The 14,495-nt window shown below is 35.9% G+C and overlaps 1 protein-coding gene across 1 annotated transcript; it reads right to left on the reverse strand.

The window, feature by feature from the left end:
• Positions 1-3,948: 3,948 nt before the first annotated feature.
• Positions 3,949-8,895, reverse strand: gamt (guanidinoacetate N-methyltransferase). The gene is given in 7 exon segments (XM_048173319.1): positions 3,949-4,275; positions 4,364-4,474; positions 4,567-4,634; positions 6,122-6,185; positions 6,270-6,326; positions 6,328-6,416; positions 8,592-8,895. Coding segments are annotated over 7 exon segments (705 nt in total). The 5' UTR covers positions 8,767-8,895; the 3' UTR covers positions 3,949-4,134.
• Positions 8,896-14,495: the final 5,600 nt, after the last annotated feature.

Consider the following 14,495-nt stretch of genomic DNA (forward strand, 5'->3'; position numbering starts at 1 on the left):
AAGAGAAAACTTCGGAACAGTGTCACGGATATCATTCATGAAGTTGTGTGAACAACACGCCATCCATGTGCGTCCGAACACATGCGCACTTTAGTCAAAGCGGTGATAATGTACGCCACCTAGTTTAATGCAATTATTGTTACTATGATTATGAGCTTAATCGCATTCATTTGATCAAAGTATTGTGTTTACATGAGGTAAAGTTTAATCGCAGTATTGCCAAAATCCCATTTATAATCGCATTATGAGGGTGCATGTAAACGCACTCATTGTTATCGCTGTTGGGACACATAAATGAACCCATTTTTATATACCATTACATTTTTGGGGGGTAACACTTTATTTTACAGTGTCATTGTTACATGTAGTTACTATAGTAATAAGTATAAATTATGCATAATTACGCGCAACTAACCCTAAACCAAACCCTAATCCTAACCATATACTAAATACATGCAGTTACTTAATATTACTCAGTAATTAAATGTATAAATACAGTGTAACAAAGACACCTTAAAATAAAGTGTAACTCACTTTGCTACTCAAGTACATTACATGTACTTACTATAGTAATAACACTACATTATGCATAATTGCAACTAAACCAAACTCTAATCCTAACCCTAAACCTACAGTAAGTACATGTTGTTAATAATCAATATTACTCAGTACTTATAAAGTACGAACCTCTATAAACTACTTCTGGAGCATTTATTTGTCTTAGTATATGTTGAAATTAACATGAACTAATACATTATGAAAATAAAAAGTTGTATCTGTTAATATTATTTCAAGGACTTGAGCTAACATGAATTAACAATGAAGAGTTGTATTAATAACTAACGTTAACAAAGATTAATAAACCCTGTAACAAATGTGTTGCTCATTGTTAGTTAATGCATTAACAAATGGAACTTTAATGTAAAGTGTTACCATTAAGATTAAAATTATATAATTTTTTTCAAATCAGCGTCACAGTGTTACACTTTCACACGTTACACTTTATTGTATGCTGTCCTTGTTATAGTTTAAAGGGTTAGTTCACCCAAAAATGAAAATTCTGTCATTTATTACTCACCCTCATGTCGTTCCACACCTGTAAGACCCTCTTTAATCTTCGGAACACAAATTAAGATATTTTTGTTGAAATCCGATGGCTCAGTGAGACCTTCATAGGGAGCAATGACACTTCCTCTCTCAAGATCCATAAAGGTACTAAAAACATATTTAAATCAGTTCATGTGAGTACAGTGGTTCAATATTAATATTATAAAGCCACGAGTTCATTTAAAGTTCATTAAAGCGACTGATTCATTTATGATCCGATGCTTCATGAAGCAGTGTTTTGAAATCGGCCATCACTATATAAGTCGTTATTTAGTTTTTTTGGCGCTCCAAAAATATTCTTGTCGCTTTATAATATTAATATTGAACCACTGTACTCACATGAACTGAATTAAATATGTTTTTAGTACCTTTATGGATCTTGAGAGAGGAAATGTCATTGCTGGCTATGCAGGCCTCACTGAGCCATCGGATTTCATCAAAAAATATCTTAATTTGTGTTCCGAAGATGAACAAAGGTCTTACAGGTGTGGAACGACATGAGGGTGAGTAATTAATGACAGAATTTTCATTTTTGGGTGAACTGACCCTTTAACTAAATGTAGATAACTGATGTTAACAAATGGATTTATTTGATGGTTTTAATGGATTTATTATATAAAGTGTTGCCATCATTATTGTGTAAATGTAATTTAGAATTACAAAATCTCAAAAGTAAAATGTTAATATCAAATATAAAAAAATGCTAATATAAATCCATGAAATCTAAATATTTAAAAAAAAAACTGTATATATATATATATATATATATATATATATATATATATATATATATATATATATATATATATTTTTTTTTTTATTAATATTTTGAATTGGCTTTTTATATTTTCAGTTTTCATTTTATTTTTTTACATTTTACAAATTTGAAGTGCTTTTGTCATTTTCATTAGTTTTTTTTTTTTTTTAATTAGTAATTTAATACTTAAAGGGGTTGGACAATATAGTATTGGAGGTTTTGTGCTTATATATGTGCGCCAATCTTCACTGATTTTTATATTCCATCAGCAAAAGCGCAGCTGTACATAAAATATTGCAATCCACACAACATAATGGAAGACATATCAGAGTTCAAAAGAGGACAAGCTGTTGGTGCGCATCTCGCTGGCTCATCTGTGACCAGGACAGCAAGTATTTGTGTTGTATCAAGATCTATTATAAGGGTAATGTCGGCATTTTATGTCTGAAGCTGTCTGAAAGGGATGTGCAGGTACTAACCTGAATTATATCTAAAAAACAAAACCACAGCTGCCCAACTCAGTGCCGAATAAAATGCGCAAAAATACTCCAGGGGGTTAATAAAGGCCTTCTGAAGCGAATCCATGCGTTTGTGTAAGACAAGTATAGTTTTTAAAAACTTTATAAAGTAAAATAATGAGCCTCCGGCACGACAGCTGTATGCATTCGACGTACATCCAAAAAGCGTTAAAGGTGCCCTAGAATCAAAATTTGAATTTACGTTGGCATAGTTAAATAACAAGAGTTCAGTACATGGAAAAGACATACATTGAGTTTCAAACCCCATTGCTTCCTCCTTCTTATGTAAATCTCATTTGTTTAAAAGACTTCCGGAAAACAGGCCAATCTCAACATAACACCGACTGTTACGTAACAGTTGGGATCATTAATATGTATGACCCCAATATTTGCATATGCCAGCTCATGTTCAAGGCATTAGACAAGGAAAGGCAGTATTAACGTCTGGATCTGTGCACAGACAAGGTAAGCCAACAAGAACAACAGCGAAAAATGGCAGATGGAGCAATAATAACTGACATGATCCATGATAGCATGATATTTTTAGTGATATTTGTGAATTGTCTTTCTAAATGTTTCCTTAGCATGTTGCTAATGTACTGTTAAATGAGGTTAAAGTTACCATCGTTTCTTACTGAATTCACGGAGACAAGAGCTGTCGCTATTTTCATTTTTAAACACGTGCAGTCTGTATAATTCATAAACACAACTTCATTCTTTATAAATCTCTCCAACAGTGTAGCATTAGCCGTTAGCCACGGAGCATAGCCTCAAACTCATTCAGAATCAAACGTAAACATCAAAATAAATACTATACTCACATAATTCGAAGCATGCATACAGCATACATGATGAACATCTTGTAAAGATCCATTTGAGGGTTATATTAGCTGTGTGAACTTTGTAAATGCGCTGTAATATAGTCGAGAGCTCGTGTGGCAGGGAGCAGGCGAATTAAAGGGGCGGCGCGCTGACAAAATCAGTGCATAGTTAATGATGCCCCAAAATAGGCAGTTAAAAAAATTAATTTAAAAAAATCTATGGGGTATTTTGAGCTGAAACTTCACATACACATTCAGGAGACACCTTAGACTTATATTACATCTTGTGAAAAAGCATTCTTGGGCACCTTTAACTTCCACGACATAGTACACAATGACATGACCTGCAATGTGTAGTTTGCTTACCATTCACAACCATTATAAACCTTGGAGGACTAAGGATATTTTTAAATACAGTAAATCTCTGATTGTGTTCGTCTGAAAGAAGATAGTCATATACACCTACGATGGCTTGAGGGTGAGTAAATCATGGAATAATTTTCATTTTTGGGTGAACTATCCCTTTAACTCCTAAATTCCTGTTGTTATCCTTAGAATTTCCATGACGTTCTTGGGCAAAACACAAACTCCTGGATACTTCAGGGGTACAATACCTGAAACAAAGTTTACTGTAATTCCCCAATGATAAAAAGTGTCTGCAAACAGCTGACTTAGACAAAAAAACAAGTACAAGAGGACTGCAGCTGAAGGCTGTAGCATATGAAGCACAACAGCTAACAATATGTAAATTATGTAGATTTTATTTTCAAGTAGTACTATCAAAAAATGGCACAACTATGTACGGTCATTTATAAAAACCTTTTTCTAGTAATTTTGAGATTTTAATGCAGTTCACCCTTTTAGATAAATTAAATAATTAACTTTCAGAGACAATTGACAATAGAATGATTTATATGCACGTTGTGTTTTCTTATTCTTTAACAACAGTTGGTGTGATCATCTTATTAAAGGAATAGTATTTGCATTCACTGGGAGGACTGATGTCCATCAATGTGGTGCTGATCTTCTCCTTTTTGAATCCGGCCTCCAGCAGGTGGGGAACTTGTGTCTCCTAAAAAAAAAATTAAAAAAAAAAAGTGCATCATAAGACCAGAGCACAATGGGATGGGGGGGATTGTGTCGTAAGTTTATTTACTCACTTGGAACATTTTGTCGATGTCATTATATTTATTTTTCAGCAGCTCGCCCCAGGAAGTGAGATTACAGTATGTGAGCACACCGCCGGGCTTCAGCAGTCTGTTAGCATGACCCTAAGAACACGGTTCACTGCCATTAGGGAGCAGTTCAACAAAATGGAGTGTGATCGCCGATAGTTAATATGAATTATTAACCGTCCACAAACCTTGATAAAGTTGAACTGATGTGTGTGCCAGGTCTCCTCTGACAAAGGATATGTGTCATAAAGAATACCTGTGATTGGAAGGCAAATATATGCAGATTTGTCACAACTTAATTTAATACTCATAAATAGCCTACTTTTTTTGTCTTAATATGCATTTCTTTGTTATCTATGTAGTTTAATGTATTACATATATTAGATGAAATGTACACTACCATTCAAAAGTTTGGGGTTGGTAAGATTTTTTTAATGTTTCTGAAAGAAGTCTCTTGTAAGACTTTATTTCTTTATTAATTAAAATACAGTAAAAAAAATAATATTGTGAAATATTATTATAAATATAATTTATTTTTGTGATTTTATAGCTGAATTTTCAGCATCATTACTCTTATCATCATTATCTTACTTACATTACTTTCCTTCAGAAATCATTCTAATATGCTGATTTAGTGATCAAGAAACATTTCTTATTATTATCATCAATGCTGTAAACAGTTGTGGGGCTTAATATTTTTGTGAAAACTGTGATAATTTTTTTTCAGGATACTTTGATTAATAGAAAGTTAAAGGTTTAGTTCAGCCAAAAATTTGTGACTTATGACTCACCCTCATGTCGTTCCACGCCCGTAAGACCTTCGATCAACATAAATTAAGATATTTTTGATGAAATCCGATTGAGAGCAAAGCCATTCAAACTCTCAAGATCCATAAAGGTACTAAAATCATATTTGAAACAGTTCATGTACAGTGGTTCTAAAGTGACAAGAATACTTTTTGTGCGCCAAAAAAACAAAATAACGACTTTTAAACAAAATCTATATGGGCCGATTTCAAAACACTGCTTTGGAACTTTATGAATCTTTTGTTTCGAATCAGTGATTTGGATCTCCTATCAAACGGCTAAACTGCTGAAATCACGTGACTTTGGCGCTCCGATTCGATTCGTAAAGCTCTGAAGCAGTGTTTTGAAATCGGCCCATATAGATATTGTTGAAAAGTCTTTATTTTGTTTTTTTGACGCACAAAAAGTATTCTCGTCGCTTTATTATATTTAGAACCACTGTAGTCACATGAACTGTTTCAAATATGTTTTTAGTACCTTTATGGATCTTATGAGTTTGAATGGTTTTCTCTCAATGGAGGCCTCACTGAGCCATCGGATTTCATCAAAAATATCTTAATTTGTGTTCCGAAGATGAATGAAGGTCTTACGGGTGTGGAACGACATGAGGGTGAGTAATTAATTACATTATTTTCATTTTTGTGTGAACTAACCCTTTAAAAAGAACAGCATTTATTTGAAATGGAAAACTTTTGTAACATTATACATGTCTTTACTGACACATTTGATCAATTTAATGCATACCTTGATGATTAAAAGTATTATTTTCTCTTACAAGAAAAAAATCTTACTGTACCCAAACTTTTGAATGGTAGTGTATTTTTACTTATTTTTAATGTACAGTCATGGGAAAGTAAAAAACACTTTTCACTAACTATCAATTTTAACAATCTTAAGATATTTTGCTTACATTATAGTATATTAAAATCATTTTACCATTAAAGTGATTGTCAGGTAGGGTTGGCACAACATCTTCCCACAGGCCTTTCAGAGGAACGATCTGTGCAGGTAAAACCAGTCAAGTCATTAACTGGTTCATAATATTCAAACACAATACGAATATCATGGATGTTTTTTGCTTTACTTTATGTGGCTGACTCTTGGCCCATTCCTGTAGCCTCTGGAATACACCATCATTACACTTCAATGATCCAATGCTCCTCAATGGGGAAGGACTCCACTTTAGTGGCTGCTATGGCCATTCCAAAGCCGATCTCAAGCACCCTTCCACCTACAATCCCAAACAAGAGGAGACACAATGCTTACAATTCCTAATTCATAGTTTATAGCTCTTCACTACAACTGCCTTTTATTCATTAAAGGGAAAGTTCACCCAAAAATGAAAATTCTGTCATCATTTACTAACACTCATGCTGTTCCAAACCTGTATGAATTTCTTTCTTCTGTTGAACACAAAAGAAGATTTTTGAAGAATGTCAGTAACCAAAAAGTAATTGGGTCCCACTGACTTAAAAAAAAAATTTCTTTCCATACTATGGAAGTCAGTGGTCCCCGTCAACTGTTTGGTTACCCATATTCTTTAAAATATCTTATTTTGTGTTCAGCAGAAGAAAGAAATTCATACAGGTTTGAAACAATTTTACAGAATTTTCATTTTTGGGTGAACTATCCCTTTAAGTGCATATATTGTGCATTGTTTTATATAATAATACCTGGCATGGAATATTTACTGACTTTGTATGTAAGCCAGGAAACATGAATTAATTTGATATATGTATGTATGTATATATATATATATATATATATATATATATATATATATATATATATATATATATACACACATACATATATATGTAAATATCATGCATGTCATATATATAGTCATATATATATTGAGAAAGCGTGATGCATGTCATATGTCATATATATATATGACATGCATATATATGTATGACATGCATCACGCTTTCTCAATATCTAGCATAGTAAGATTTACACACAAATCTTACCATGCCAGATATGAATGACAGCGTGGTGGTCATGGGAAAGGTCCTGCCACTGGAGTTGCAGGAGGTGATATTTCAAAGAGTAAAAATAGGCATGTGAGGAGCAAAGTAGACCCACCCTTCTCAAATGAAACGGCATTTCTAGAAATTTAGTTTGTAAACCATTGATGTGACACGTTCTCTATAAATATGAACATACATTAAAGACATGAAACGTAGCAGCCTGGACTAACTTTATGCATGTAAGTGAATATATTCAGGCAAAATGCAATGCACTGCAACTCAATGCTGCCACACAAAAGCCACGCGCGATTGAAGCGCGCCGGCTCGTGGCGTGTTAAGTGAGAACTGAATCAATTTCAGTGAACTGTCAAATTTTTACTAGAAGTTCACCTCTATAGTTTTCGTGGGGAAGTTCTGCACCTGTCGTCGTGACACAAGCACGTGTTTATGTCACATTTACAGATAACGCATTCTTATCTCACGAATACAACGTGAACGTTGTTCACGAAGGCGTAAGTAATGAATATTAATTAGGTAACGCCACTAGGCGCTCCAAGAAAGTAAAGAAGCAACGTCAGCATTTCCAAATGAATATTCATAAGCTAAGTCTTCGCCATAGTAGTGAGGGGAAGCCTTTACTGTCTATGGGGGAAGCCTCTGGCAAGACTCATTTTTGGAGTCGGTTCTTTCGAACAGATCGTTTCAAATTTATTTAGCGGTGCTTTACGTCATCACGGCGTGGTATACGTTCTATTTATTTCTAATAAAGCCAAGTGTAGACACATACGGGTGTTTATTACGGTTTTACGATTAAGTTTGTTAATAGCTTAATTTATTTGTTAACATTTCTGCTATTGAAGTTGCATTTTGCTCAAATAGTTAATTGTCGGTACATGTGAAAGACTGACAATGACATCAAGTGTACATGTAGAACATTTGATAGGTGTGTGTAATATAATTATATCCTTTTTTGTATATGTAGTGTGTTTTTCTTGAACACACATCCGCCATGTTGTTTGTTCTCAACTGTTTCATAAATACTGCGGGTACACATTTACTTTAGTGATTCCTGCTTGCCATATAGTAGGTTAGTTAGTGTGGACTTTGGGCCAGTTCTCTGTTCAATCAGTTGGTGAGGTGTTGACTTGCAAACCGCTCAGACTGATTCCCGAACGAATCGAATAAAAAGATTCGACTCAACTGAAGGATTCGTTCAAGAATCGGATCCCTTCGCCATAGTAGAATTCTATGTTTTTGAGTTATTGAGAACAAAAAGTTTTAATTTTTCGACAGATAATAGCTACTGGCGTCTGCATGATGTTAAAATATAATATTGAAATTAAGTCACTTTTAAGTGAAAACAAAAATTGAACTGACTTAATTTATCTCACTGTGGTTGTTTCAGATGAATCAAAAATTAAATAGGAAATTACCTTTAGATGCAGCAACTGTTGCAAGAGAGTGCATGTATGGAGTTTCCCAGCGCTCCATAACAGGTTTTCCCATGATCTCCAGGTGTGTGTCTGCTGCATTGTAGTCAGCACTCGCGTCGTGCCACACTTGTTTGCAGTTTTCGCCCTTTGAGAAGATCGGCTCTGCGGTGGTCATGGTGGATTGTTGATTGTTGAGTGTATCAACGCGCAGTGGCTGAAGAGATCGTCTCTGCCCTGACTTAAGTGTTATATATTTAAAGAACTGCTGACTGTGCAAGAATCAGTGCAGTCAAAGTGTGAGTGTTGATAAGGAGTCCAGTGAGAAGGGGGTGGTCTCTCACATGCATTGCTAGACAGCTTCTGATTCATGATGGTTAACCCAACAGCTGTAGCCTTCACTATTCTTCACTATTTAAATGCCATGGTTATGCATTCCCATGTGGCAGAATCACGGTACAGTGAGTGTTTGAGATGATAATACAATGCACTTTGATATGGGCCTCTGTAAGGACCGATATGCTGTGCGAAAGTCTGAGACTGCATTGAAAATGGGGGATTTAAAACTGGAAATAAAATGATTAAGAAATATTTAATTTTATGCACTATTTGTAGGTCACAATCAAATACGAAAATGTGTGACATGCAAACTCCTTTGTACAAAATGTAAGATATGCTTCTTCCATTGAAGATCTCTGTAATATTCTCAGATCATGCTGGATCATCAAGTTTTGGAGCTCATATCAGTGCTGCACTGTCATGAAAGCAAAATAGGGACAGAAGTAATTGTCAAATTAATTGTAAGTTTATTTATTTAAATGGCATTTTTCCCCATAGTGCTCTTAGACTTGGACCCCATTGTATAACATGGTACTGAATAATTACCTTATGCATGTATATTATGCATGCACATGTCCAAAAACATGGTATTTCTGGTACACACACTAGCACTACTGTAATACTTAGTGCAGTTTCGGCATATTAACCCTCTTGACGTGAGACTGAGTTAATGTTGTGCAATTGTTCAGAACAAGTGGACTTTCTGAACTATTCACATGCTGGACAGCCACAGTTTTGTAGTTTTTGTCAATATTTCTGTCAATAATTTAAGGCTACTTGCATACCCAACATTCCCGTTGTTACAAACAGTTAAAATAAATTCATAGTGATATTGATCTATTTTCTGCTGCAGCATCTTAATGGATCTCTTTGCATGTAACAATTCATATTCTGTGAGCAGAAAACAAGAACATTTGATCCTGTCTAAATGAATAAATATTTATCAATATTTAGAGCTAATTCTTTGTACTGTTTAGGTTATGTGATTGTATGTTATTCAGTCAAATTCACAACCGATTAATATAGTAGATTTAATCAATAGAAGTATGTGGCTGTATAAATCCTCTGCTTTTCATACTGTAGCACCTCCTTCTCTTGTCGTGTAAACACAGATATCTGCAGTGTATACGTGAACCTATTGAACCGAGTTAGCTGATAATACAATCCAAACAGCATGTCACAATTAAGCACACTCAGAACTGAAATTTCTTAAAGGGATCATTCATTCATTCAAAAAAAAAGGACAATTCGATATGTTGCAATAAGTGAGTGTATGCTCTCCTTTTTAATTCTGTGGAATAAAAACTGAAACATTTTAAGAATGTACTGATGGCCACTCTTTTCCATGCAATTACAGTAAATGGTGACTGTTGTAAAAGCTATATAAAAATATCAGAAAAGTGCTTCATACAACTTGCACTCCATTTCAATCCTTTTGAAGTCATGTGGCTTTGTGTGGGAAACAAACTGGAATACTGAATAATTCTTCCCTCCAGTGAGCTGTTCACTTTGACTGGATCAATGAGTCAAGTACTGAATCAGCCTGATTTACGAACAAATCATTCAGACTGGTTTTGTGACCTGGAACAGCTGATTTATTGAAAAGATATGATAAAAGTAATGATTCATTCCTGCATTTAGGTCCACTGTTTATGCCCTTCCCTCACTAACTTCAATCCGTCTCGTTCACTCGGATGTACATCATTGCTTACGTCGTAAGAGTGCTCACTTCTGGCAGAACCAATGCAATGTGTTTAAATGGAATGCATTAAGCCCTTAATCACTTGTGGGAAAATTAGGCAAGGCAAGTTTATAGAGCACATTTCATACACAATGGTAATTCAAAGTGCTTTACATAGATAAGGAATTAAAGTATATACAGTAAAAGCCCACTCTAAAAAATGCTGGGATAAAAACAACCCAAGTGTGCAGAGAATACAAATGATTGAATAAAAGTTATAAAAGAATTATAGCTGCAAGCAGCGATGAAAGGGCCCTCGCACCCAGGGCCACCACCACCTGGGAAAACAATGAATATTGGGGGACATGCAAGCAACTAAATACAGAAATATGGCAAAGTCATTTCGATGTGCTAAACTTCCTGCTGCCCAACAGGTGGTGCTTTGACTACTGAATAATGTCATGTTGATGTCTTCAGGCCAGGACTATTATCAAATATGTGAAGTTTGGAGCAGATCGGACATTGTATGCCTCAGTTACAACAACTTCCTGTTTCGTGGTGTTAATCGCATACTTTAGCACTTAGCCAAGTGTTGCCCGATTTAATGTGTTTCTAGCATGTTTGGTACTTCATGGCATATACAAATGTGTTTCTGGGAGTAAATTACAGCATAAAGCATGACATTTCCTGTTGCCAGGTGGCGCTATGACTAACTGAATATTGCCATATACATGTCTTCAGGCCAGGACTCTAAAAAAACATGTGAAGTTTGGGGCAGATCGGAGATTGTATGCCCGATTTACAACAACTTCCTGTTTCATGGCAAAACATCGAACTTTGTCAGGCCACCACTAACACGCCCTTCAGCGAAAACTCAAGATCTTCGCAATTTAACGTCACAAAGGCCTTAAGATTAGACTGACCAAATATGATGTTGATCTGATTAAAGCTGTTGGAGGAGTTCGTTAAAGTACAATGACTGGAAATGGCAAAAACTGCAAAAATTTTGCAAAGAAAATTGGTTGGGTTTTCAGATTTTGCGCCCAGGGGCTTTTTTGTAGGTATTGGCCTGTTACACGTCTACTGAATTTCATACTTGTTGCGTGAAATGTAGCATGAAGGGCACTTAATTGAAATTTTATAGGTGGCGCTATCGAGCCACTTTGCCACAACTAATTCTGAAACCCATATCAGACTTAAATTTTCGCCACTTCTGACATGTGTGCAAAGTTTCATGAGTTTTTGAGCATGTTAAGGCCCTCAAAAATGCAATTCATTTCAGAGAAGAAGAATAATTGACCTAACAATTACAATAGGGTCCTCACACCATCGGTGCTCGGGCCCTAATAAAAAGGTTACATAGATAAGATAAGGTGCAATCAGTCAGTCAGTGGCTCTAACTGCCCATATCTCTAAGTTCAGGTGCCCTTCTGAATTTGAGAGTCAGAGAGCTTCGGTTCATGAGACAAACTAGTAGCAAGGCTCTGATGGCTTCCAGTGTCCCTCCAACCCCCCAATGGACTGGAGTCATCCGACCCCTTGATGGGGTGGAGTCACAGACCGTCTGCTTCTGATGGCTTTCAGTAAGACATCAGCCTGCACCCAAGGAAACAAAACAGCTTGGCTTCTGTGTGATGAAACTGCAAAGTATACTCCAGAATGTCCCTATACTGGTCCAATCCAATCAGGGCCACAATTTTATTTTTGGGGTCAGTCCTCGTGCATCCCTGACCAATGAACCCTATTTCTATTTCTATTTCGTCTCATTCAACTAAAAGCTAAAGTTCTATTCCTGACTGTCTCAATCACTAAGCTCAGGGATCCCCTATCCGGAATGTAAGAGATTGAGAGTCAGGTTCACGATTTTACACCGGTGTCTAGTGTCTATTCACTCTCAGAGGTGATAAACCTTAAGCATGACATGCACTTCACCCCTATTTTAAAAATAGAATACTGTCATAGTACATTGGACAAAACTACCATTCGTTGGGTTTTTACACTATATTGCCAAAAGTTTTGGGACACCTGCCTTTACGTGCACATGAACTTTAATGACATCCCATTCTTAATTCGTAGGGTTTGATATGGAGTTGGCCCACTCTTTTGCAGCTATTACAGCTTCAACTCTTCTGGGAAGGCTTTCCACAAGGTTTAGGAGTGTGTTTATGGGAATTTTTGACCATTCTTCTAGAAGCGCATCTGTGTGGTCAGGCAGTGATGTTGGCGAGAAGGCCTGGCTCACAGTCTCCGCTCTAATTCATCCCAAAGGTGTTCTGTCGGGTTGAGGTCAGGACTATGTGCAGGCCAGTCAACTTCCTCCACACCAAACTCGCTCATCCATGTCTTTATGGACCTTGATTTTTTGCACTGTGGCGCAGTCATGTTGGAACAGGAAGGGGCCATCCCCAAACTATTCCCACAAAGTTGGGAGCATGAAATTGTCCAAAATGTCTTGGTATGCTGAAGCATTAAAGGATTAGTCCACTTTTAAATACACTTTTCCTGATAATTTACTCACCCCCATGTCATCCAAGATGTTCATGTCTTTCTTTCGTCAGTCGAAAAAGAAATGAAGGTTTTTGAGGAAAACATTCCAGGATTATTCTCCTTACAGTGGATTTCAATGGCTACCAACAGGTTGAAGGTCAAAATTACAGTTTCAGTGCAGCTTCAAGGGCTTTAAACGATACCAGATGAGTAACAAGGGTCTTATCTAGCGAATCGATCGGTCATTTTCGAAAAAAATACAACCGTTTATGCTTTATAAACAAAATATCGCCTTGAACGTACTTTCCGCTTCCGCATTTTTCATAACGTTTACGCTGAATGTCCTACGCCTTCCCTATTCAAGTTACGGAAAAAAACGAAACTGGCGCCGCGTTCTTTCCGTAAGTAGAATAGATTTCCTCAGCATGCGCTGACTCCGCTCTGTGAATTTACATGGCCTACCACTTCGTGGCTGAGTTGCTGTTGTTCCCAATTGCTTCCACTTTGTTATGATTCCACTAACAGTTGACCGTGGAATATTTAGTAGTGAGGAAATTTCACAAATGGACTTATTGCACAGGTGTTCAGGTTAGTTCATCTTCATCTTTTTGATGAAATCTGAGAGCTTTCTGTCCCTCCATTGACAGCTATGCAACTACCAATTTGATGCTTCAAAAAGTTCATAAAGGGATTGTAAAACTAATCCATATAGTCAAGCAGTTTTATGAAGAGACACAATCGTTTTATATGATGAACAGATTGAATTTAAGCTTTTATTCACATATAAACATTCATCAACTCACACATCAGTTGTGGTAAAGCTCAAGAATCTTTGCTTGATGTGCGAGAACCAATGAGGTTCATTGCAGCACGTACGCAGCATGTTTGAACTTCAACAAAGGTTTGTTCTCGCGCATGAAGCATGTTTGTGTGAAGAATATAATCAATGATAATATGTGAATAAATGTGACCCTGAACCACAAATCTAGTCATAAGTCGCACAGGTATATTTGTAGGGATATCCAACAATACATTGTATGAGTCAAAATTATCATTTTTCTTTTTTTATGCCAAAAATCATTAGGATATTAAGTAAAGATCATGTTCCATGAAGATATTTTGTAAATTTCATACCATAAATATATCAAAAAGTTTGTGAGTGGATATGCATTGCTAAGGACTTCATTTGGACAACTTTAAAGGACATTTTCTCAAAATTTTGATTTTTTTGCACTCTCAGATTCCAGATTTTCAAATAGTTATATGGCGGCAAAATATTGTCCTATATCCTAACAAACCATACATCAATGTAAAGATTATTTATGTATAAATGTTGATGTTTTTAAAAAAAAAAAAAAATTACTCTTATGGCTGGTTTTGTGGTCCAGGGTCTCTTCAGA

The sequence above is a fragment of the Megalobrama amblycephala genome, linkage group LG21, assembly GCF_018812025.1.
Source record: "Megalobrama amblycephala isolate DHTTF-2021 linkage group LG21, ASM1881202v1, whole genome shotgun sequence".
Classification (NCBI taxonomy): domain Eukaryota; kingdom Metazoa; phylum Chordata; class Actinopteri; order Cypriniformes; family Xenocyprididae; genus Megalobrama; species Megalobrama amblycephala.